A 23,270-nucleotide genomic window follows, 5' to 3' on the forward strand; every position below is an offset into this window, starting at 1 on the left:
GGACAGAACGGCCCTGGTGCTCACCTTCCACCCTACAAACCTCCGCATAAACCAAATCATCCGCCGACATTTCCGCCACCTCCAAAAAGACCCCACCACCAAGGATATATTTCCCTCCCCACCCCTTTCCGCCTTCCGCAAAGACCATTCCCTCCGTGACTACCTGGTCAGGTCCACGCCACCTTACGACCCACCCTCCCATCCTGGCACTTTCCCCTGGCACCGCAGAAACCTCCTCCCTCACCTCTATCCAAGGCCCTAAAGGAGCTTTCCACATCCATCAAAGTTTTACCTGCACATCCACTAATATCATTTATTGTATCCGTTGCTCCCGATGCGGTCTCCTCTACATTGGGGAGACTGGGCACCTCCTAGCAGAGCGCTTTAGGGAACATCTCCGAGACACCCGCACCAATCAGCCAAACCGCCCCGTGGCCCAACATTTCAACTCCCCCTCCCACTCTGCCGGGAAAAGGAGGTCCTGGGCCTCCTTCACCACCGCTCCCTCACCACCAGACGCCTGGAGGAAGAACGCCTCATCTTCCGCCTCGGAACACTTCAACCCCAGGGCATCAATGTGGACTTCAACAGCTTCCTCATTACCCCTTCCCCCACCTCATCCTAGTTTCAAACTTCCAGCCCGCACTGTCCCCTTGACCTGTCCGGACTTGTCCGACCTGCCTAGCTCCTTTTCCACCTATCCACTCCACTCTCTCCTCCCTGACCTATCACCTTCATCTCCTCCCCCACTCACCTATTGTACTCTATGCTACTTTCTCCCCACCCCCACCCTCCTCTAGCTTATCTCTCCACACTTCAGGCTCTCTGCCTTTATTCCTGATGAAGGGCTTTTGCCCGAAATGTCGATTTTGCTGCTCGTCGGATGCTGCCTGAATTGCTGTGCTCTTCCAGCACCACTGATCCAGAATCTGGTTTCCAGCATCTGCAGTCATTGTTTTTACCTTCCTATCTCCAGTCAATCACATAATGACACCGCTCCTTATTATCTCCAGTCAATTCACACTGTCCCCACCCCTTCCCAACTACAAGTACTAAGAGAAAGTGAGGACTGCAAATGTTGGAGATCAAAGTCCAGAGTGTGGTGCTGGAAAAGCACAGCAGATCAAAGTCCAGAGTGTGGTGCTGGAAAAGCACAGCATAATCAATGTTCCGAGCATAGGTCATTCATCAAGATTGAGGCTTGTGGGCCAAGAGAGCTGAGATATAAATGGGAGGGGATGGGGCTGGGGAGAAGGTAGCTGGGAATGTGGTGGGTAGATGAAGGTGGAGGAGAAAGTGATAGGGCAGAGAGGGGAGTGGAACATGGATGGGAAGGAAGATGGATAGGTCAAGAGGGTGGTGCCAAGTAGGAAGCTTGGGACTGGGATAAAGCAGGGAGAGGTTAAATGAGGAAACTGGTGAAATCCACATTTATCCCATGTGGTTGCAGGGTCCCAAAGTGGAAACTGAGGCATTCTTCCTCCAGATGTCGGGTGGTTAGTGTTTGGCAATGGAGGAGGCCCAGGACCTACATGTCCTTGTTGGAGTGGGAGGGGGAGTTAAAGTGTTTGGCCACAGCATGGTGGGGTTAGTTGGTGTGGGTGTCCCAGAGATGTTCTCTGAAACGATCCAGGAAACAGTAGATGACATGTGTGAAAGTTTCCATCGGATGTGGAAGGATCATTTGGGGCCTTGGACAAATGGGGAGTGAATGGGGAGGTGTGGACGCAGGTTTTGCACTTCTTGCATTGGCTGGGGAAGGTGATGGGAGTGGGGAGTGGGCTGGTGGGAGTTGTGGATCTGACAAGAGAGTTGCGGAGGGAATGGTCTCTCCGAAATACGGCTAGGGCTGGGGAGGGAAATATATCCCTAGTGATAGGGTCTGTTTGAAGGTGGGTGGAAGATTATGTGATGTATCCAGAGGTTGTGGGGTGGAAGGTGAAGACCAGGGAGGTTTTGTCTCTGCTGTGATTGGAGGGGTAGGGTGAAAGGGCGAAGGTGTTGGAAGTGTAAGAGATTCGCTAGAAGGCATCGTTGACCACATGGGAGGGGAAATTGCAGTCTTTGAAGAAGGAGCCCATCTGGGATGTTCTATGGTGGAATTGGTCATCTTGGGAGCAGATGCGGCAGAGGTGGAGGAATTGGGAATAAGGGATGTATGATCTCAGTGGGTTTGTAGCAGATGTCTGTGGTTAATTGATCACCGGAGATGGAAATGGAGTGGTCCAGGAAGGAGAGGGAGGTGTCAGAGATGGTACAAACTGACCGACTCCCACAGCTACCTGGACTACATCTCCTCTCACCCTGCCGCCCCCAGTAAAAATGCTATCCCTCATTCCCAATTTCAGAGAGAACATTCCCTCCATGACTCCCTGGTCAGATCTATGCCCCCAGCCCACCCACACCCTGAGGGCAAGAAAATCGACGTTTCGGGCGGAGCCCTTCATTAGGATGCTGCCTGACCTGCTGTGTTTTTCCAGCAACACACTCAACTCTGATCTCCAGCATCTGCAGTCCTCACTGTCTCCGTTTCGGGTGTAACCCTTCCCATTTCCTGTCATTCACATACTTACCCCGCCCCCTATCTCCTGCCAATCACACACTGACCCCGCCCCGTGCCCATCGGTTGTCAATCACAGACTGGCCCCGCCGCTCCTTCGGTCCTGTCAATCTCATGCATGACCCTGCCCCGCCCCTTTTCCAGTCAATCACGCGCATACCCCCGCCCCGCCCCAATTCCTGTCAATCACTGACCCCGCCCCTCCGGGGAATCAATGATCCTATTTTGCATCTGCGGCTGCGCACCAGGCTCCAGGTGCCCGGCTGTAAAATGGCAGTCGTGTTCAACGGAGATGGAGTTGGTCTGAATAATAGAGACTTAGCAACAAGCAGCTGTCCGGGGCGACAGACTTTATTAGTAATGGGCGGTTTTCTGCATTAATCTGATCAGCTGTGGTTCCTTTAGAGGGGATTAATAGACTGAAAGTGTTCTCTTATTCATTTTATTCCATTATTTTTAAGCCTAAAACAGATTCAGCATTTGCAGTTGTTCAGCGAGGAATATTGAGGAAAGAAAAGCTGCAGGAGTCTGATCATTTAATATGAGGGTTATTAGGAGTGAGATCCCTGACTGCTGAACATGGACGAGGAAACGCTGAAGAGTGCACTGGTATTTTTCCAGAGTGACAGGACTTCATATGGAGAGTTTCGCAAAGGTCGAAAACCTGATTACCTCCGGAAATCAGATCGGAGTTACTCTCAGTTTTTCAGGGATTTTCTGCTTCCCAATTTCCCGTGCATACTGTCGCCTGAGTTTACAGAAGGCTGGAGGAGCAGGCAAGAGTGGGTGAAAGGGGATGGCAAGCCTGACTTTGAGCACTTGCTGAAACATTTTGGTTAGTCCCATTTTATCTTGGTCGCGTATTTGCTGAAGGGGGTAGGGGAGATCATTCTTTCCCATGGAATGTGGGTGACGCTGGCAAAGTCCCAGTTTGTCGACTATTTTCAATTACCCTTGAACTGAGTGGTTTGCTGGACTATTGCCTACAGCAGTTAAATCCATTTTTTTATATCCCCATGAGTGGTAGATTTCCTTACCAAAGGGCATTAGCAAACCATAGGGGTTTCTATAACAATCAATGATTCTTGTCGTGGAATATTGAGACCAGCTTTATATTTCACATTTATCAATTCAGTTAAGTTCCAGCACGTGTTGTGGTGGGATTTGAACCAACCTCCCCAGAATATTAGCCTAGATGTCTGGTTATTAGTGGCTGTCAAAACACAAGTTTTGTTGAACCTGACTGTAGTTTGGTTGATGAGATAATTGGGCTGACCCTGTAATATCTACCATGCTGAGATAACCTTGAGTAGGCATCACTGGCCTGGGCAAATGGTGTAGAAGATATTTGGACAAGGATTGCTGCAAACACTCTTGGATTGTCTTGATGTCTTCAGGAATTAAAAGTAACTTCTCAGTAATGCTGTAACAATTCAAAGAGGTAGCAATGAGGACATAAGACTTGTTAAAAATCAGGATTCAACACATGTTGGCTATTGATCTATACGCACTATTGGGGAGACAGGCCGCTACTTGCGGAACAGTTCAGAGAACACCTCTGGGACACCCGGACCAACCAACCCAACTACCCTGTGGCTCAACACTTCAACTCCCCCTCCCACTCCACCAAGGACATGTAGGTCCTTGGACTCCTCCATCGCCAGACCATAGCAACACGACGGTTGGAGGAAGAGCACCTCATCTTCCGCCTAGGAACCCTCCAACCACAAGGGATGAACTCAGATTTCTCCAGTTTCCTCATTTCCCCACCCCCACCTTGTCTCAGTCAAATCCCTCGAAGTCAGCACCGCCTTCCTAACGTGCAATCTTCTTCCTGACCTCTCCGCCCCCACCCCACTCCGGCCTATCACCCTCACCTTGACCTCCTTCCACCTATCGCATTTCCAACGACCCTCCCCCAAGTCCCTCCTCCCTACCTTTTATCTTAGCCTGCTGGGCACACTTTCCTCATTCCTGAAGAAGGGCTTATGCCCGAAATGTCGATTCTCCTGCTCCTTGGATGCTGCCTGACCTGCTGCGCTTTTCCAGCAACACATTTTCAGTTCTGTAATTTCCACTCTCACTTCCTTCAGTACCTTATTTCAGTTTTAGTTTGAATGTGGTGCCACATATTTTCATAGCTCGAAATCCTGATGTTGGATGGCAACGCAGTGACACCATTCTCACCTTGAAAGTCAGACACTATAATGCACAATGTTACCCAACAAAAACATGCATTTCTAAGCATATTTGCATTACACCTTTACGGCAGGGAAATGTTCTAAGAAGCACGATGAGTATTATTGAGAACAATTTGAAGGAGTCACATATGGACTTATCAAAGAAGACGATCAAAAGATTGATCAAAAAGAGTGATTTTTAAATAGTCTCCTAAAGGCAGGAAGAAATTCAAAGATTCTAGAACATCAGATAGCATGGCCATCATGTTAGAACAATTAAAATTGGAGACTGTCATAAGGCCAGAATTATACAGTCATATAGATGTACAGCACAGAACCAGATTGTTCAGTCCAACTCATCCAAAATGACCAGATATCCTAAATAAATCTAGTCCCATTTGGTCCATGACCCTCTGAAACCCTTCCTATTCAGAAACCTATCCAGATATCTTTTAAATGTTGTACCAGCCTCCACCACTTCCTTTGGCAACTCATTCCATACATGCACCACCCGCTGTATGAAAATGTTGCTCCTTAGTCCCTTTTAAATCTTTCCCCTCTCACTATAAACCTAAGCCTTCTAGTTTGGACTCTTGCACCGCAGGGAAAAAAACCTTGTCTATTTACCCTTTCTATGCCCCTCAAGATTTTACAAACATATGTAAGATCACTCCTGAGCATCTGACACTCCAGGGAAAATAGCCCCAACCTATTAAGCCTCTCCCTATAGCTCAAATCGTCCAACCCTGGCAAGTCAATAAGGAGTGGTTCCTGATATGAAGAATACCTTCTACGACTATAACAGTTCTAGTCAGATCATTTTCTCCCATTTATAAATGCTACAGTTGCAATTCCCCTTAAGTTACAATGTGAGAGCAAAAGATAATAAAAACTGCAAGATATTTGTGGATGTATACTCAGCAGGAGATTTTATCCGTCGTGAGTCCTCCAGGAACATTTCTCTTGGCCGCATATAAATCAGGACCAGTATTGTCTTATCTACACTTTATGAAGGAATTGCCCACATAACTTGCAGCATCAGAGTTGGGCCAGTTGTTGTAAAAAGGTGATTTCAGCCCTGAGTTCAGTGCCTCTCTTGCAGAAAGGTGATAGCTGCACTTCATGCAAGGGAAGAGGTGCTTATTATGTTCCCCCTGAACACAGAAAAACAAATGGTGTGCACATAGCTTTGTAAAGGTGATGAGACTTCCCCTGGATGCTCGTGAGTGCAACACCTAAAATGTGGAGAAGTATTGCAACCATAATGATTTGCTGAATGTGCAATTAAATGAAACCACTTCACTGTGCTGACGACAGTCACAATGCTTTCATTCAGTCTTTCAGTCACCACCACAAATCAAAGAATGGTTACTAGGCCACAAGGGAAATCTTTAAATGTGGTTCATGACTCTACATCAAAACCTATCCCGCACATGGTCAGCACATGTGTAAAGGAAAGCCATGCTGCTATTCAAATATCAGAGCAGACCACTGAGACACTAATGTTAAAAAAAACACTGTGGATGCTGGAAGTCAGAAATAAAACAAAAACTGCTAGAAATATTCAGCTGGTCTGTGGAGAGAAAGCAGAGTTAATGTTTTGTGTCCTGTGACCATTCTTTAGAACAGGATGCTAAAGTAACCGCCCCGCTGACTGGACCACTCTGGAGAACTCATTGGAGACAATGATTCACAATGTGCCCATGATGTCAACATAGCCCTGGTTAATAGGAATATGACAAAAAGCTTAAGAGAAGCAGCAGCTGACACACCCCCTTTCCAATACGGATGTCTTTGATTGCTCATTCAACTACAATTCAAGAAAACACAACCCCAATTCCCATGAGTATAACAATTCCATATCTTATGATGCCTGTGCTATGGACCATCCTAGTGTCAACTTGGTCACAATCCTGAACTAAAAGCCATAAGAAACCCATTCTATATAAGTTATTTCCAACAAATCAAGCTATACAATTGAAAATACCTTAGAGGGTTCAAAGGCTGGTAGAAATTACAAAGGTAGGAGAGGAACCGTCATTGAGGAATTTAAAACAGCAGTGAGAACTTTAGTATTGCTGAAAGCTTTTTGTCTTGCATTCATTAGGACAGTGCATAAGAATATCAGTTTTAAAGGAAGCCAACATTTATAGTGTATAAGAGGAGAATCACTGAGTGTTTGGTAAGATCATTCTGATAGAGATGTTGCAGTGAAGAATGCACTAGTTGATGTTGACTGATAGAACAGCCAAGTTTTGTTTAAGTTTTAAACCAGGTAGGTTGACTCTAATTCATCAAAGCATTGCCATGAGAATTGAATCAGTGAATGACTGTTGTGTTGAAATAGATACAATATGTATACGTTATTTCTGTCTGCAGTGAGTGGAGCCCTGTGTACTAATATATGTAGTGTCCAATACATAAATGTACATCACGCTGTGAATATGACTGACAACCTTAAAATCAGTGTAATTCTTTGCACACTCAGGATTATCCGGTAAATGTCATCCAATTGCAGAATCACATTTAATGTAGACACTGTTGTAGTGTTTGAAAACACAGGCTATTTCGATATGGTGAGTCCCTTGACTATTGTGAACAGCCAAAGCGATATAGGGTTTGGCACAATCCACCAGTCTTTGGTGTGTATGGCCTACATACCTGGTTTCACATCAGCACTGAAATTCATATGTTAGTTTTATGCAATAGGCAGATTGCATTTTCAGCTTGACAGCAGCATCCTGTTTGCGACAACATCACTAGTGTTTCTACCGCATTGGAAAACATGAAACCACTAGCTCACCCATTGCTCAAATATTTGCAATACTTTACTGTTTGACGGTAATCTGAGATAGACTGGCATTTTCCATAACCATCAGTGGCTACCTTGAGACCATTCTTAAGTCCACATGATATATTGTGAGGAATGATTTGACCAAGATGGCCATTATCTGAGGACTAGTTTTGATGTGTCATAATTCAGCATTAAGCTTTCATGGTGAGCTAATTGCTCAGCCTTATATGCAAGTTTGCCAATAAGAAATATTTTACAGTGCATGGAATTGTAGGAATTCCAATTTGTATACTGACCAGTAAGGATATTGCATTCTCAATGGCAATGTCTCTACCAATCACTTTCCAATTGCCAACCAATCAGCACGCTTATACATTTTAAATCTCAGCTTGAATTCTTCCAAATTGTCCTGATGTGTGCAAGACAAAAAACTGTGACAGAGTGGGCATTTTATATTAAGAACATTTGAGCCAGTACTGCTAAATGAGAATTTTACAGTTAAAGTGCTGGTTAACTAGGATCCAATCTCGATAAGGGTGTATTGGGTGAATCAGACAGTAAGGACATGAGGTCAGAGTTCTGGATGAACTCCAGTTTCGAGAGGGTAGAATTTGGATGTTGACAATTGAAATAGTTAAGTCAAGAGAGAAAAAGGCATGGTTTCAGCAATTGTTGAACTGAGACAAGAGTGGAATCAAGTAATGTTGCAGAGATAGATGTATGTCTTCCCTGTGATGTTGTGGATTATGGCCCACAGCTCATCTTGGAGGCAGATATAACACAAAGCTTTGATTCACCCTCAGACTGTTTCCATGCAAACTAGTGACAAGAAATGTGACTTGTGGTACGGAACCAGAATAATGGGTTAATATTTAGTAATTTTCTATAGCAGTAAGAACCTGGATTCTCTTGTACCTCTTCCCTATATCAGCCCAAGGGAGGAATTCACCATCTGGAAGTTTTTATGTACTTTAACAGTCAGCACATTTCAGAACTATGTTATTAACCGTAAAATACTTTGGGATGTCTTGAGCTAATGTAAGGTACATTATAAATAAACTTTGTCTTGCTATCAAACTCCAATCAAACTGCAACAACTTTTGCTAGCTGCTATATTAAACAATGTCTCCTTGGGTGACCAGTAGCATGTTACTATGATTCTGCAACATCATACTGTTTGTTCCGTGAGCAAGAAATCAGTTTTCTAGGCTTCCGTACACAGTACTGGCAATTGCTGGGAGTTGGGTTAAAACATGACCTTGACTATATACCTCTGTGGCAGCAAGGAAGTGAGCCAACCCCAGCAACCTGCTGACTTGGGAAATTGAGTCGTTTCCATGTTTCTGAGTTATGTGGCTGTGCAAAGTAGATATTTAATTATTGTGGGATGCACTTCTGAAATCTTTCTTGAGAGTTGGTCATTGATAGTGTAGTGATTGGAACGAGGTCAGCCAGGTGGCTCTTGCAGAATATGATTTCCCTGACTGGGATTGTTAATCTAGTCCATTCAGAGAGTCCTGGCTGACAGACTTAAAACAGGAGTGTCCGGCATTCTGCATGCTCTCAGAGCTGACTCTGAACTAGCTGGGTCAGCATCATGTACTGTGCATGTGTAAATCAATGTTGACTTGGTGTTGGAATACTAGCCTTTGTGGAGTTATTTCAGGCGGATTCACCAATGCCCTTGGGAAGGAAAATGCCACCCTGACCTGGTGTGGCTAATGTGTGATACCAGATCCAGAGCCATGTGTTGATTCGTGCCTGCTTTCCGTGATAGTTGAACAATTCAAGGGCAATTATGAAAGGGCAAAAATGCCAGGCAATGATCATCTAATAAGAGACAAGCTGACCACTGCCCCTTGACATTCAATGGTGTTGCCATTGTTGAATCCACCACTGTCAACATCCTGAGGGTTACTAATGAGACCCACTGGACTCACCATATAAAAACAATGTAACTCTTTACACAGGTCCAAACTTTAAATTGTTATTTTTGCACTTAGTTCTGAAATGATGTTCTTTCTGTCCGTGCATTCCATATAATTTTGCTTTGTTGCTCCTTTGTTTTAATAGGAGATTTTGTTGTCCCTGTGGCCAACTGTGATGTGAAGGAATACAATGCAAATCCAAAGCACAATATCCCATTAAGGGACTACCTCAATTACTGGGGAGAACACAGGGAGAGTGGCTATTCATCTCCACAGGGTTGCTTGTACATGAAAGACTGGCACATGCACAGGTGAGTGCATGCAGGATAATTATCCTGTTGCTTCTCATTTCAAATTGTCAAGTCATTCTACCTGAGCCCCACAGTAATCAAAGTTTAGGTGATGCAGTGGCTTATCTAAAAATGCAGCTGCGATCAATGGGCTGAAAGTCTTCCTATTTCCTCTTGATTGAAATGCCAAATTATTTAACTGGATAGTGTTAACATAGTCTGTGTAGATGAAGCTCCACAATAGAAAACTAACCCTGCCTTGCCTACAAAGGAGTAGTCACTGCACTTCATCAATTCATTTTGAAATGTTTTGCATATTATTTGAGAGATGTAATAAAATACTGTGTAAATGTAAGGTCTTGTTCTGTACTGAACCATCAAACTTACTTAGATGTTGGGGACAATTGTGTGAGGGTCAATTTTAGACATCTTATATAATTTAATTTCAAATCCCAATATTAACCTGTTGAATTAACCAAGAAGGCAACAGTAATCAGTCTTGTGCAGTAACTCGGGAAACTTTACTTAGGTTATAAATAATACCTATTAATACAGAGCAGCAACTTTAAGGCCATACAACTCTTACTTTCCAGTTCAGGTCGACGCGCAGTTTCTTAATCACAGTCCAATGCTTCATGAGCCTTCCACTCATGATTGGTAGCAGGATAATTTTAAACTTCTCACACACACCTTGATCACCAAAAGCTATTACTTATTTACTGTTTCCAAGTCAGAACACATAGCATGATTGGATACATAACATATACATTCAGAATCAATGAGGTCATATCTGATGAATTTAATTATTATTCTTTGGGGATGAACAAAGGGAAACCAATAGATTTCCAAAACGTGTTCCATAAGGTACACACATAAGCTACTTAATAAGATAAAAGCACACGGTGTTGGAGATAGTATATTAGTATGTTTAGAAATTTGGCTAACTAGTAGAAAACAGTGTTGGGATAAAGAGGGCATTTTCAGATTGGCAAACTGTAATCTGGAGAATACAGCTGGGACTGCATAATCAAGACTTGGATGAGGGTAGTGAATGTGCTATTGGCAGTTTTGCAGATGATACAAAAAGAGGTGGGAAGACAAGTAATGAAGATGACAGAGGCTACAGAGGGATATAGACTAGTTGAGTGAGTGGACAATAATTTGGCAGGTGGACTATAGTATGGGAAAATATAAGATTATGCACATTGACAGGAAAAATAGAAGACTTAAGGATTAAACTAAGTGGTGAAAGACTGAAAAAAGATAGAGCAGGGAGGGATTTGGGAGTGCATGAATCACAAAAAAACCAGCATCCAAGTTCAGCAGTTAACAAGAAAGGCAAATCAACTGTTGGCATGTATTTCAAAAGGACTGGAGAATGAAAATAAGGAGGTCTTATTAAAACTACCTAAGGCACTACTCAGACCACATCTGGAATACTGCAAACAGTTTGACCACCTAATCAAAGGAAAGATGTACTGCATTTTGAGGTAGTCCAGAAAAGGTTCACTATATTGATTCCAGATATGGGAGGATTGTCTTATGAGGAGAGGTTAAGTAGGTTGGGCTTGTACTCATTGCAATTTAGAAGAATGAAATATATGACATAGGGCTTTACAGGGTAAATTCTGAGTGGCTTTTTGCCCATGTGTGAGAATCTAGGATCAGAGGGCATAATTTCAGAGTAAGGGATCACCCATTTAAGAGAGAATTGAGGAGAAACTCTTAATGCCCCAGCTTCTGTGCTAAAGTATATTGAAAGCTGAGATAGATTTTTAAGTAGTAAGGGGAATGAAGGTAATGGGGAAAAGACAGGAAAGTGGATTTGAGGATTATCAAATCAGCTATGATCTCATTGAACAGTGGAGCAAACTCAATGGTCTGAATAACTACTTCCGCTTCTGTGTCTATAGTCTTGTGCTGTCCTCAAATGTCCTAGTTAATCAGTGATGAGGGAACAAGACTGAAAATGTGTTTCCAAAATTATAGAGTATATAACTCAAATAAATTAAACTGGCAGTAAATTAAAAATGAATCATAGAGTAACACAGCATGGAAATAGACTCTTTGGTCTAACTAGTCTGTGCCAATTATAATCCAAAACTAAACTAGTCCCACTTGCCTACGCTTAGCCCCTATCTCCCCAAACATTTCTTATTCATGTGCTTATCTAAATTTAACGTTGTAACTGTACCTGCATCCACCACTTCCTCTGGCAGTTCATTCTACACATGAACCACTCACTGTGTAAAAATGTTGCCCCTCATGTCTGTTTTAAATCTTTCTCCTTTCATATACTGAGTGTATTGGAGCTACAGCAACTGGACGTTCAAGGCTCCCAGACTCAGTGTGAACAATGAATCCTAATTCAGCATAAAAGGCTAAAAGGGCGTAAAATGCATGCACTAGAATGAAATTTGGTAAGGAATGACCAGACTGACTAAAAGAAGAAAGACCCAAGCAACAAACTTATTAACATTATTAGAGAAAAATAATTTGAGAATCTGGCAAATGTTTAGAATGGTATGGATATGGGATTAAGCAAGCTATTTAACTAGGACAATTAACAAAGGACTAGAGGATTCAAGAACAAAGTATACAAGATTGAACCAGATGGGTCAGATTATTTTGCTGATCAAAGGAACATGTTTGATGGATTTTTCTTACACACGTAATATTCCTTGTCATTTCTTGGATTTTAGGGTTTTCCCTGATCATGGGGTATACAGTACTCCTCTCTTCTTCCAGTCTGACTGGCTAAATGAATACTGGGACTCTATTCAATTGGACGATTATCGTTTTGTTTACATGGGCCCCAAAGGATCATGGTAAGTGTATCTCATGCCAAAAAGAGTTTACTCCTGAAACAAAGGACACACTGAGTTGTCCATAAATGGAGATAATGAAATGCATGTAAATCTCCTACACAGTTATATAGAATTGAATAGAGTAGAATGTTTAGGTTCCACAGGAGACACAGAAAAAGCAAGAGCCTTTCTAAATGAGAGTTGACATCAGAATATGTAGCTGCAGAAGTAAGTTTCAGGCAGAAAGGCACTTCTATAATGCTCCTGACCCACCTGCATTTGAAACCCATATGTGCTCAACTAACTGCCACTTACATCCTCTTCTTGCATGGACTGAGTTTTTTGCTGTTCAAGGCAGAGTGCTCTTCGGTACTGGGACTTCTGGGGTTATTGTTCAGGCAGTATTCACACCCCCATGACGATGCCAAGTATTAAAATGGCTGGCCTCTGAGTGACCAGCTCTAGCAGCAGATAAGGTGTTATTTCCAGGGTCTTCAGTCATGAGGTTGACTGCTGTTGTCCTCCTCATTAAATCTGCATTCCCCACCTTTAAAATAGTGTATTCCAGATTATAATTCAAACGGAGAATCTTTTTTGTTTTGCCGATTGTTTTCAATTTGTGCACACTAGCTATTGACCTTCATACCAAAGGAAACAGGCTGCCATTTAAATTCCTGTAAGTTTGAGTAGTAGTTTTCCATTTCTATGAGATGAGACTTTAAACCAAGGCACTTTCTGCTGTCAAAAGTCAATTGTCATTATTTAACTGGGAAGAATACACCAATAGTAGTGCTTCACTGTTCCTTAAGCAAAGAAAGTAAAACTCTGAAGATCAAAGATACAGGTTTCAAGGGTGGGTTAAATTGACACTTGTCTATTAAGCAATGATTGTCACTTTAACAATGATTATGCAGACTTAGGTGTTGTTAGAATTTTTTATTTTAAGCTTTTTGGTTTATTTTCCCCCTCCCGCACCCACACACAGAAATATGTTTTTAGATTATAGGCTAAAAATGTTTCTTGACTGCTTTTCCACTTACAGCTATGTAACAAACTAAAGCTCAACCAATCGGATGGTTCTCATCAGTGCGAAGATATATAGTGGGCCAGAGGATTAGACAGAATATTAAGAACAACTAACATAAAAATTGAGTGTCAGGAATTAATAATGGAAAATAAGATGTCAGATGATATTTTACAGGAGTTTTCACACTTGAGGATACAGTTAATATTCCAGACGTAGCTGCAAATCAGGAAATGGAAGGGAGGGAGGAACTCAGGAAAATTACAAGCTCTGAGCAAGTTATATTGAACAAACAGTTGGAACAACAACAAAAACAAAAATCACTGGAGAAACTCAAAGGATGTGGCAGAATCTGTGGAGAGAAAGCAGAATTAGAACGGCAGTCTGACAAGTCCCTGAGTTCCGATGAACTTCATCCCAAGATGTTTAAAGAAGTGGATAATGAGATAGTTGATGCAAATCTTTAATTTTTTAAAATTTCCTAAATTCATGGAAAGTTCCATTAGAGTGGAAAGTAGCAAACTCATTGATTCAAAAAGGCAAGAAGCCAGAAAGTAGGATGCTACAAGCCAGTTAGCTTAACATCTGTCATAAAGAAAATGTTGGTTGCTGGTACTAAAGATGTTATAGCATGGAATTTAGAAAAGTTTAAAATAATAAAACAGAATCAACATGGTTCTGTGAAGGGTAGATCATGTTTGACCAATTTGTTGGATGTCTTTGAAGAAGTAACAGCTGTATTGTGTTTATATTTCCAGAGGATATTTGATAAGATCCCACATCAAAGGTTAAAAGGTTATGGTGTAGAAGATGACATATTGATATCAGTAGATGGCAAGATGTAATGAGTAGTGTGCCACAGGGATCAATGATGGGCCTTAATGTACAATTTTTATAAGTAACTTGGATGAAGGGCCTGATTTGCTAACGATATAAGTGAGTGGTGAAGAGGACAGGTATGACACAGATACAGATAGGTCAAATGAGTGAGCAAAGATCTGGCAAATAGAGTATAATGTGGGAAAGAGATGTGAAGAGATCTAAGTGTCTTAGTGCATGAATTGCAAAAGGCTAGTATACAGTTACAACAGGAAAGTTAATAGAATTTTATCATTATTGTGAGGGGAATTGAATACAAAAGTTATAAGATTATACTTGCATTGTACAGAGTTGTATACATATGTAAGAATACATTTGGAGTACTATATACATATTCACACCTATTTAAATGAATAATGTAAATGAGTTGAAAGTATTTCACGGAAGGTTTACGAGATTAGTACCAAGAATGAGAGGATTATCTTAAGAGGAAAGGTTGGCAGGTTAAGCTTGTATCTGTAGGATTTCAGATGAATAAGAAGGGACTTGATTGAAACATATAGGATTCTGAGGGGGCTTGACAAGGTAAATGTGGAAAGGATGCTTCCTGTGGTGGGAGATTCTAGAACTATGGGTCACTGTTTAAAAATAACAGATGTGGTTTTTAAGACAGAGATTAGGAAGACTCTTTATCTAAGAGGGTCATGAGTCTTTGTAACTCCCTTCTTCAAAAGATGTGCAATCAGAGCCTTTCAATATTTTGAAAGAAGAGATAAATAGATCATTGTTAAGCTGAGGGATGAAAGATTATCAAGGGTAGAAGGGAATGTGGGTTGAGGTTGCAGTTAGATCTTGATCTGATTGAATGGTGGAGCAGGCTTGAGGGGCTAAGTGGCCTACTGCTGTACCTAAATCATTTGTCCATATGGCTCTCTGACCAGATATGTTTTCAATATAATTCTGGGCCAATCCCTTCTTGAGATGAAAAATTAGGTTATTAGATTAATGGATAAACTGGATATTGCAAAAACGAAGAATTTAGCAAAATATTTCCAGCTTCACACTGGCATAATACATTTCCCTTTCCTCCTCCCTCATGTAGGACACCATTTCATGCTGATGTGTTCCGATCATACAGCTGGTCAGCCAACATCTGTGGGCGGAAGAAGTGGCTGCTGTTCCCACCTGGTGAAGAGGAACATTTGAAGAACCACAGTGGTAACCTTATTTATGATGTCCAGTCTCCAGTTCTGCAGGACAAGAATCGCTACCCAAAATACAGTCAGTGCTGCCAACCCATTGAGGTGGTGCAGGATGCTGGAGAGGTCATCTTTGTTCCAAGCAGTTGGCACCATCAAGTTTACAATCTGGTACAGAAAACAAACCTTGTGATACCTCTATATACCCTAAAGCAACCTTGACCATGAAATCTACAAGTAGGGATTTGTGAAGCTTCATGCTCTGTAATAATGGCCTGATTAGCATTCTTCTGAACAAGCCCTAAGCCATTTACATACCTTTGAAAGGTTAATAGAAATAGATCTCAACAAAGCTAACTGCAGGATAATGGTTATCGTGTTCACACTATTATTCAACATTGCAAATGGACCACCACAGTCAACCTCAAGTTCTCCCAAAAAGGCAAAGTAGTTATAAATATTTGAAGAATAAGTTAAGCTATTTCATTACAATTTATTTAGTGCACAAATAGTATTTTCCACGAACAGAATACTACGTTCTCTGACCCCACAACTGAGCATATTATCTCTGAATTTCAGTACCTGTGTGGTGTCAGATATATCAGCTAAAAGTCCCAAATGATTGGAAGTTTGAATCAAACAGCAGGTTCCTTCGGTTGCTGTATGAGGCAGCATACATACTGTACTGAACCAGCTTTTAACTGCAAAATCCAAAGCAAATAATCAACTGTTTGATGTGATTCACAATTGGACAACTGAACCTAATAGTTACATTAACAACCAAAATGAAATAATCAGTCCAGTTCATAACATGGCTCATTTACACTTGCTATAGGCAACATGTATTTTATACAAGAATTCTCTGCAAACAAAAGGAAAATGTTCAAGATTTGCACTTGTTTTGAATTGACAGTAGCTCCTTGTAGCTTCCTCCATGGCAATGATTTGTCGCAGTTATAATATTGAAGATTATTGGACAATTGCAACATTCTCACACTTGACCGCATTGATATCTTGAAATAACACATATCAGCTCAGAAGGATCCTACCATAAAATCTGAGCCCTTAAGATGGTGCCTGCAAGGTAGGGTATCCTATTAAGTTACATGCATCTTCATATGGGATGTCTAAGACACCACTCTTGAGGCACAAAAGCCCTACAACCTGATATAATTGGAACACATTTTTATGTTCAAATTAATTTGCGGTATTGGGTTTTCAATTTTTCTGTCATGATTGCTCATCATAACAGATTTATTTCTCTCTTGACTTTGTACAAACTATAATAAGTCATTTTGTGTTCTTCTGTTCAGGAGGACACCATCTCCATTAACCACAACTGGCTGAATGGCTGCAACATAGACATCATGTGGCAATTCCTCCAACAGGAGCTGATGGCAGTCCAGGAAGAGATCAGAGAGTGGAAGGACCATATGGAGGGTTGGAATCAACATTGTCAGGTATTGGAGGAGAGAGTAATTCATCTGTTTATTGCTTACCCTTCATAACAGCAGTGTTTGAATTTCAACATAAATTAGAGAAGTAAAAAAGCTGATTTGTGAAATGGAACACAACATAGTAATACAAGTTTTATTCATTCTCAGAATGTGAGCATTGTCTCCAGGGCCACGATTGATCGTACATGGCTCATGGCCCTCCAAACATTGTAGTAAGACCATCTTCTTGGAGCACTTAAATCTGATGTTTGTTGCCATTTAGTGCTTGGTTTGCTAGCAATTTTCAACCAGAGTCTAGATTAGAGTGGTGCTGGAAAAGCAGAGCAATTCAGGCAGCATCCGAGGAGCAGTAAAATCAACATTTCGGGCAAAAGCCCTTCATCAGGAATACAGGCAGAGAGCCTGAAGGGTGGAGAGATAAATGAGAGGAGGATGGGGGTGGGGAGAAGGCAGCATAGAGTACAGTAGGTGATTGGGGGAGGGGATGAAGGTGATAGGTCAGGGGGGTGGGGGGGAGGGTGGAGTGGATAGGTGGAAAAGAAGATAGGCAGGCAACACCATATGAAGTGATCCCATATCACACGATAGGCAATATGCATAAGAATACCAGGTTTCCTTTCCTGAAGAAATTAGTGAATCAATTCATTTTTACCATCATCAATAGCTTTTTAAACCAAATCCATATCACCATGGAGGGATTTGGGCTTATGTTCTCTCAATAGCCAATTTAGATCTCTTGGTTTTAAGTACAGTAATGTAAGCATTATGTAAACAGTGCACATTGTTCTTTCAACTAGACCTGTCAGATATTTTTGAAAGGAGCATTACTCTGCATCTGATTGTTCTATATGCTTAACACCAAATCTGACCAGTGTTTAACTCCCAATACAAGTATTGTGAAGCTCAACATTGCATATTAAATAGAAAAATATATAATAGTGTCTTTGGACTTAACAGGTGAAAACAGGCTTCACACTCTGATACTGTGAAAAATTGAAGAAACATAGATCTCCAGATGCACAATATGACAAATTGTAGCTTCAGAAAACTAGAAATGATATAGTTGTACCTCTAAATCTATGATGTGTTAAATGTTTGAAGAAACCACCAAAAGCTTAAAATTTTAACAACATACAAACTCTATTCTCTCTAATGACCAATGTCTGTGTTCTGTTCCTATTTGCTGCAGTTGTTGTTGAAATCATGCACTGGAATCAACTACCATGAATTCTATACCTTTCTGAAAATAATTGCTAAAAATAGAATAGCAGTATTGGAGGCTACTTCAGGAGACTCAGCAGCCTTCCACAGGATATATCCTGCAGAACTATCCACTCTCGGAGTGTGTCACTCAGTATTTGATTTACACCAGACTGAAGATGTCCTGACTTCAATGCTCACCAATGAGAACTTCAGTATGCTAGACTCAGACTTGTTGGATCCTCGTCCAGAGGACCTGCTGGATGAGATTAAAGAAATAAAGGATGCTGTCTCGTCATAATATTCTACTTGTATTCCTTGTAAACCAAGCCACGTAGTAACTCTTTATTTTCTGTTAAGGGATTCCAAAGTACGTTCTGGGATTGGAAGGGGAGAGAAGTGAAATAAGCAACCAGGGTAACACTTGCTGCTTCACCTGGTGTAAACTGTGCTGCAAAGGATAAAGAATATAAACATAATGGCTACAAAAGTTCCATGATTGTCACTGAAATATAAATCTAGGAGTTCAAATGCCACGCTGGTTTGGGAAAAAATTCTGGAAATGGAAACCTAAAACCACCCAAATTAACCAGTCATTTCTTGGATCATCAGGAAACAGAACAGAATAGATTGTCACTGGAAAACAAGACCTGCTGTTCTTACCTAGCCTCCGCTATAACTCTTAAATTACTACAGTATCATACATTTGCAATATGAGTTGTGTAGTTAAACAAGAAAAAAAGAGCCAAAGCTCGGCTCTGCTACACCTCTACAATTGAGCAAGTTGTCATATCTCCCTGGTGCAACAAAACTCAATATGTACACAAGGCACGGGAGCGAGCAGCTAGATTATATACCAAACACATCAAAACCATTGGGAGCAGAAAGGAAATAGAGCACAAACTACAATTTTGTACATAATGGAGTTAGAAAATAAAACTCTCCAAAATATGTGTAGTTATTTAAATCAAGAAAGTTGTCCTGAAAGATGATTTAAACTATATTTAAATCTGTCCCATCATGAACGATTCATATTATTTAATATACTTATTTTCTGGTTTAAAGGGTGGGGCTAACTACAGCTGCCTTTGGCCCCAGAGAGAAAGCTCTCTGAGAGGTGTGGTTTGAAAACAGGCTTCCAGTATTATAGTTTAGATTCTTGAGGTCCATCGCTTTGGTTGGGAGCACAGTAAATAGACAGTGTATCCTGTGCTGAGTTTAGTCAAAATAGAAACATATTCAACTATCTCTGATATTAACAGCAGATTGGAATGTGGAGTTGAAACCACAATCAAATCAGCATTGATACTGTTGAACAGCAATGCAGATTGGAGATCTGCTGCTGCTCTTGATTCATTTGTTTATCTTAAGAACCTGCCATAGGGCTTCTCCAGCTCTGCATTAAGGCTGGAAATTTGAGCAAAAGATGGTAGTTGATCTCATGCATTATCACACAGGGTCTCTACATATGTGCCAGAGATCCACTGACACCAATACACTATCACAATATCTTGTGCTAGATCATGAACACATGCATCACGTGTTCTCCAGGTGGTATGGCTGTAAGTTGAATACCAGTCCTCAGAAAATGTCACGTAGCAGAAAGGGACCGCTGCTCAATAGCAAATAAACTTAAAAAATAGTGCTGCATATAAATGTAATTTTACTGGAGTGTAACACAAACACTTCCTATACAAGATTGGCATTCTTGGGAGCAGTGAAAAAGCATTTGTAATTGGAACAGCAGAGCACTAAGTCTTGAATGTTATTGAAAGGAGATGCACAGAGGATCCCCAGAGACCTTTATAAAAGGGAGACATGAGCAAAATAAGACTTGTCCCTAGAGTGCATTTTATAATCTAAATTACAGGTTGGCTCTCAAGAATGCTGACAAAACACTGACATCAGAAAAAAAAGGCTATTGCTAGAATTAGAAATTTATAAAAATGCATAAATATCAAAAATTATTTCACATCCATTTTCTAATTCTTTTTAGATTTGCAAAACCAAGAGGTAGGCCCAAGCTATGGCATGGCTGATAATCCCTCACACATACAATTCCATTCTTTCAACTTCGTTACTGTTTAATCTTCCAGGCTACACTATTTTCATATCCTTCACTACATCCAATGTTCCCTCCACGCTGTTTGGATGCTCCAAAGGCCTATTCATAATGATTTCTGTGCCAAAGTGTGCACTCAAAATTTCTCCAGCTACTGCCATGCACAGACCTTGGAAGTCCACAAAGCAACTGGAGAAATTTAAGGTAATGTAGGCTACATCCTATCCAAACACCGCTAGGTTACCACTACTCTGTCCCCAATTCTCACTGGTCACCAGCATTTTGTCATTAGTCAATAGGAGAACATTACATAAAGGCAAGCAATCAGGCTATTCAAACATGAACTTTTATTTAAAACCACCAAAACCGAAGACAAAACAGAGATGGTGTAGTTTGCCCCCACAATGCAGGCATCATGACCAATGACCTTTCTTACTTTTATATCCCACAATGGTATGCTGCCCCCCCCAACTCCTCCTAATTCAGACCACTCCAAGCTGCAGATCATCTTCAGCAGCTGTTGTACCTGGTCCACCATGATTCTAGTCAATGCATGGATAGTATTGTATCTGCATTCCCTAACAGGGTCATGAGCCATGGCCATAAAGGGTAGCACTTGTCCCTCAGTAATCTACCCACCATGTCGTTGGTACCTGCCAGAGTAGTGGACATACACCTCCAAGAAATGGTAGTGGTGATCACATGTGATTTGAATAGTAACGAAACAGAACCCCTTCCTATTGTGAATTCTGAATGTTGCAAATGGCTCTCTATACCATGTATGCAGTGAATGGCAACCTGTACATGGTTTTGGGGGTGTGGTGGAGAGGGTAGATGGGAGCCAGCTATGTTTCCAAATCCTACTACTCAGGCTACAGGTCTAACTTGGCCATTGGGAACTAGTATGGTCTTGCATAGATGGCATTGGACACTGTCCTTGTATGTTGTGGGTTACAATTGAAAATTCCCACACAGGAAAGACCCTGAGGCCAATTACACCCCAGTGTTTTCACTGACTTTGACAAGTAGCTCCTGGACCAGACTGATCAGACCACCGACCATTGTCTTTGTAGTACTCCAAGTAAGAATACATGATTCCCTGAATGCTAAGCTAACTATTGTCCACTTCCCAGACTGTAGTCGAACAGATTCTCTAGCCGTGAGCAGCCCAAGCAGATGAAGGACCACAGCCAAGTTCCTGGACAGTGTGTGGATGGTACCTGTGTCTGATCATACCAGGACTCTCGGACAGACAGCAGCACCCCCATGACTGTACTGAGAACTGGAGTCATAAGAGTCATAGAGATATACAGCACAGAAACAGACCCTTTGATCCAACTGGTTTATGCTAACCAGATACCTTAAATTAATCTAGTCCCATTTGCCAGCATTTTGCCTATATCCCTCTAAAGTCTTCCTATTTATATATCCATCCAGATGCTTTTTAAATGTTATAATTGTACCAGCTTCCACCACTTTCTCTGGAAGCTCATTTCATACACAAAGCGCCCTCTGTGTGAAAACTTTGCCCCTAAGGTCCCTTTTAAATCTTTTCCATCCCAACTTCAAACTACGCCCTCTAGTTTTGGACTCCCCCACACCAGGAAAAAGACTTTGTCTATTTACTGTATCCATGCCTCTCATGATTTTATAAACCTCTTTTTATTCATTCATAGGATGTGGGTGTTGCTGGCTGGCCAGCATTTATTGGCCTTCCCTAGTTGCCCTTTAGAAGATGGTTGTAAGCTGTCTTCTTAAACAGCAGCAGAGCATGGGCTGTCCACAATGGCCTTAGAAAGGGAATTCCAGGGTTTTGACTCAGCGACAATGAAGGAATGGTGATATATTTCCAATTCAAGTTGGCAAGTGACTTGGGAAAATACAGGTTGTGATGCCCTTGTTTTTCTGGATGGAAGAGGTTGTGTGTTTGGAAGGTGCTGTCTATGGATTTTTGGAAAATTTCTGCAGTGCATCTTATATATAGTGCACACTGCTGCTACTGAGTGATGGTGGTGGAGGAAATGGATGTTTGTGGATGTCATACCAATCAAGTCTGGATTTGTCCTGGATGGTGTCAATCTTCTTGAGTGCTGTTGGAGCTACCCTCATCCAGGCAAGTGGGGAGTATTCCTTTGGGGAGTCAGAGGCAAGTTACTCATTGCAGTATTCCTACCCTCTAACCTGCTCTTGTAGGTAATGTAGTTACGTGGTAAGTTTGGTTGAGTTTCTGGTCAATGGTAACCCCAAGAATGTTAATTGTGGGGGATTCAGTGATGGTAACCTAATTGAATTTTAAGTGGTGGTGGTGGTTAGATTGTCTTCTATTTGAGATGCCTGGCATTTGTGTGGTTCAAATGTGACTTACCACTTGCCAGTCCACCACTGCAGAGGTTCATGAAGGCAGCTCATCTTTTGAGGGCGACTCAAGACAGGCAATATATGTTCCTATGCATCTGCTACGCTTCTACATGGCAGTGGCTGTGGATTTGGAAGATGTGATCTAAGGAATTTCTGAAGTGCATCTTATACATAGTGCTGCTGCCTATGATCATTGTTGTTGAAGAGAGTGATAGTTTGTGGATATGGTGCCAATCAAGTGGATTGCTTTGTTATGGATGGTGTCAAGTTTCTTGAGTGCTGTTAGAGCTGAACTAATCCAGGCCAGTGGGAAGCACTTACTGGCTTCCTGTGTGGCAAACAAACTGCATGAGTGAATCAAAAGAAACTTGTGACCATTCAGATTCACACATACCAAGCGCATGCCTATCAGTATGTCAGTGCATTGACTTCCAGTTCCAGAAGCCACTGCCACGCACAAACCTAAAAGATAAACACAGTGGGAATAAAAATGACAGTGAATATAGCCAGTGCATCTGTGCAGAAAAGCTAGTTAGGATGGTAGTATGGATCACCTTGGACTCTGGCTAAAGCAACCAGCATGGCACAGCAC

General features: G+C 41.6%; 1 protein-coding gene across 2 annotated transcripts; it reads left to right on the forward strand.

Annotated features, from left to right (window-relative positions):
• Nucleotides 1-2,817: 2,817 nt before the first annotated feature.
• jmjd4 (jumonji domain containing 4) lies at nt 2,818-19,184 on the forward strand. 2 transcript variants are annotated; one of them, XM_043687925.2, is made up of 6 exons: nt 2,818-3,395; nt 9,608-9,773; nt 12,455-12,580; nt 15,505-15,772; nt 16,915-17,061; nt 18,248-19,184. In XM_043687925.2, the coding sequence occupies exons 1-6, from the start codon at nt 3,140-3,142 to the stop codon at nt 18,557-18,559; spliced, it is 1,275 nt and encodes a 424-aa protein (XP_043543860.2). In that variant the 5' UTR covers nt 2,818-3,139; the 3' UTR covers nt 18,560-19,184. The 2 variants fall into 2 exon arrangements, with proteins under 2 accessions (XP_043543860.2, XP_087842732.1); XM_087986606.1 differs by lacking the exon at nt 18,248-19,184 and adding an exon at nt 17,206-17,488.
• The last annotated feature ends 4,086 nt before the right edge of the window (nt 19,185-23,270 follow it).

This window comes from Chiloscyllium plagiosum, unplaced genomic scaffold (genome assembly GCF_037043375.1).
Source record: "Chiloscyllium plagiosum isolate Xiang-an unplaced genomic scaffold, Cpla_swu_hap1 HiC_scaffold_4, whole genome shotgun sequence".
In the NCBI taxonomy this organism is placed as follows: Eukaryota; Metazoa; Chordata; class Chondrichthyes; order Orectolobiformes; family Hemiscylliidae; genus Chiloscyllium; species Chiloscyllium plagiosum.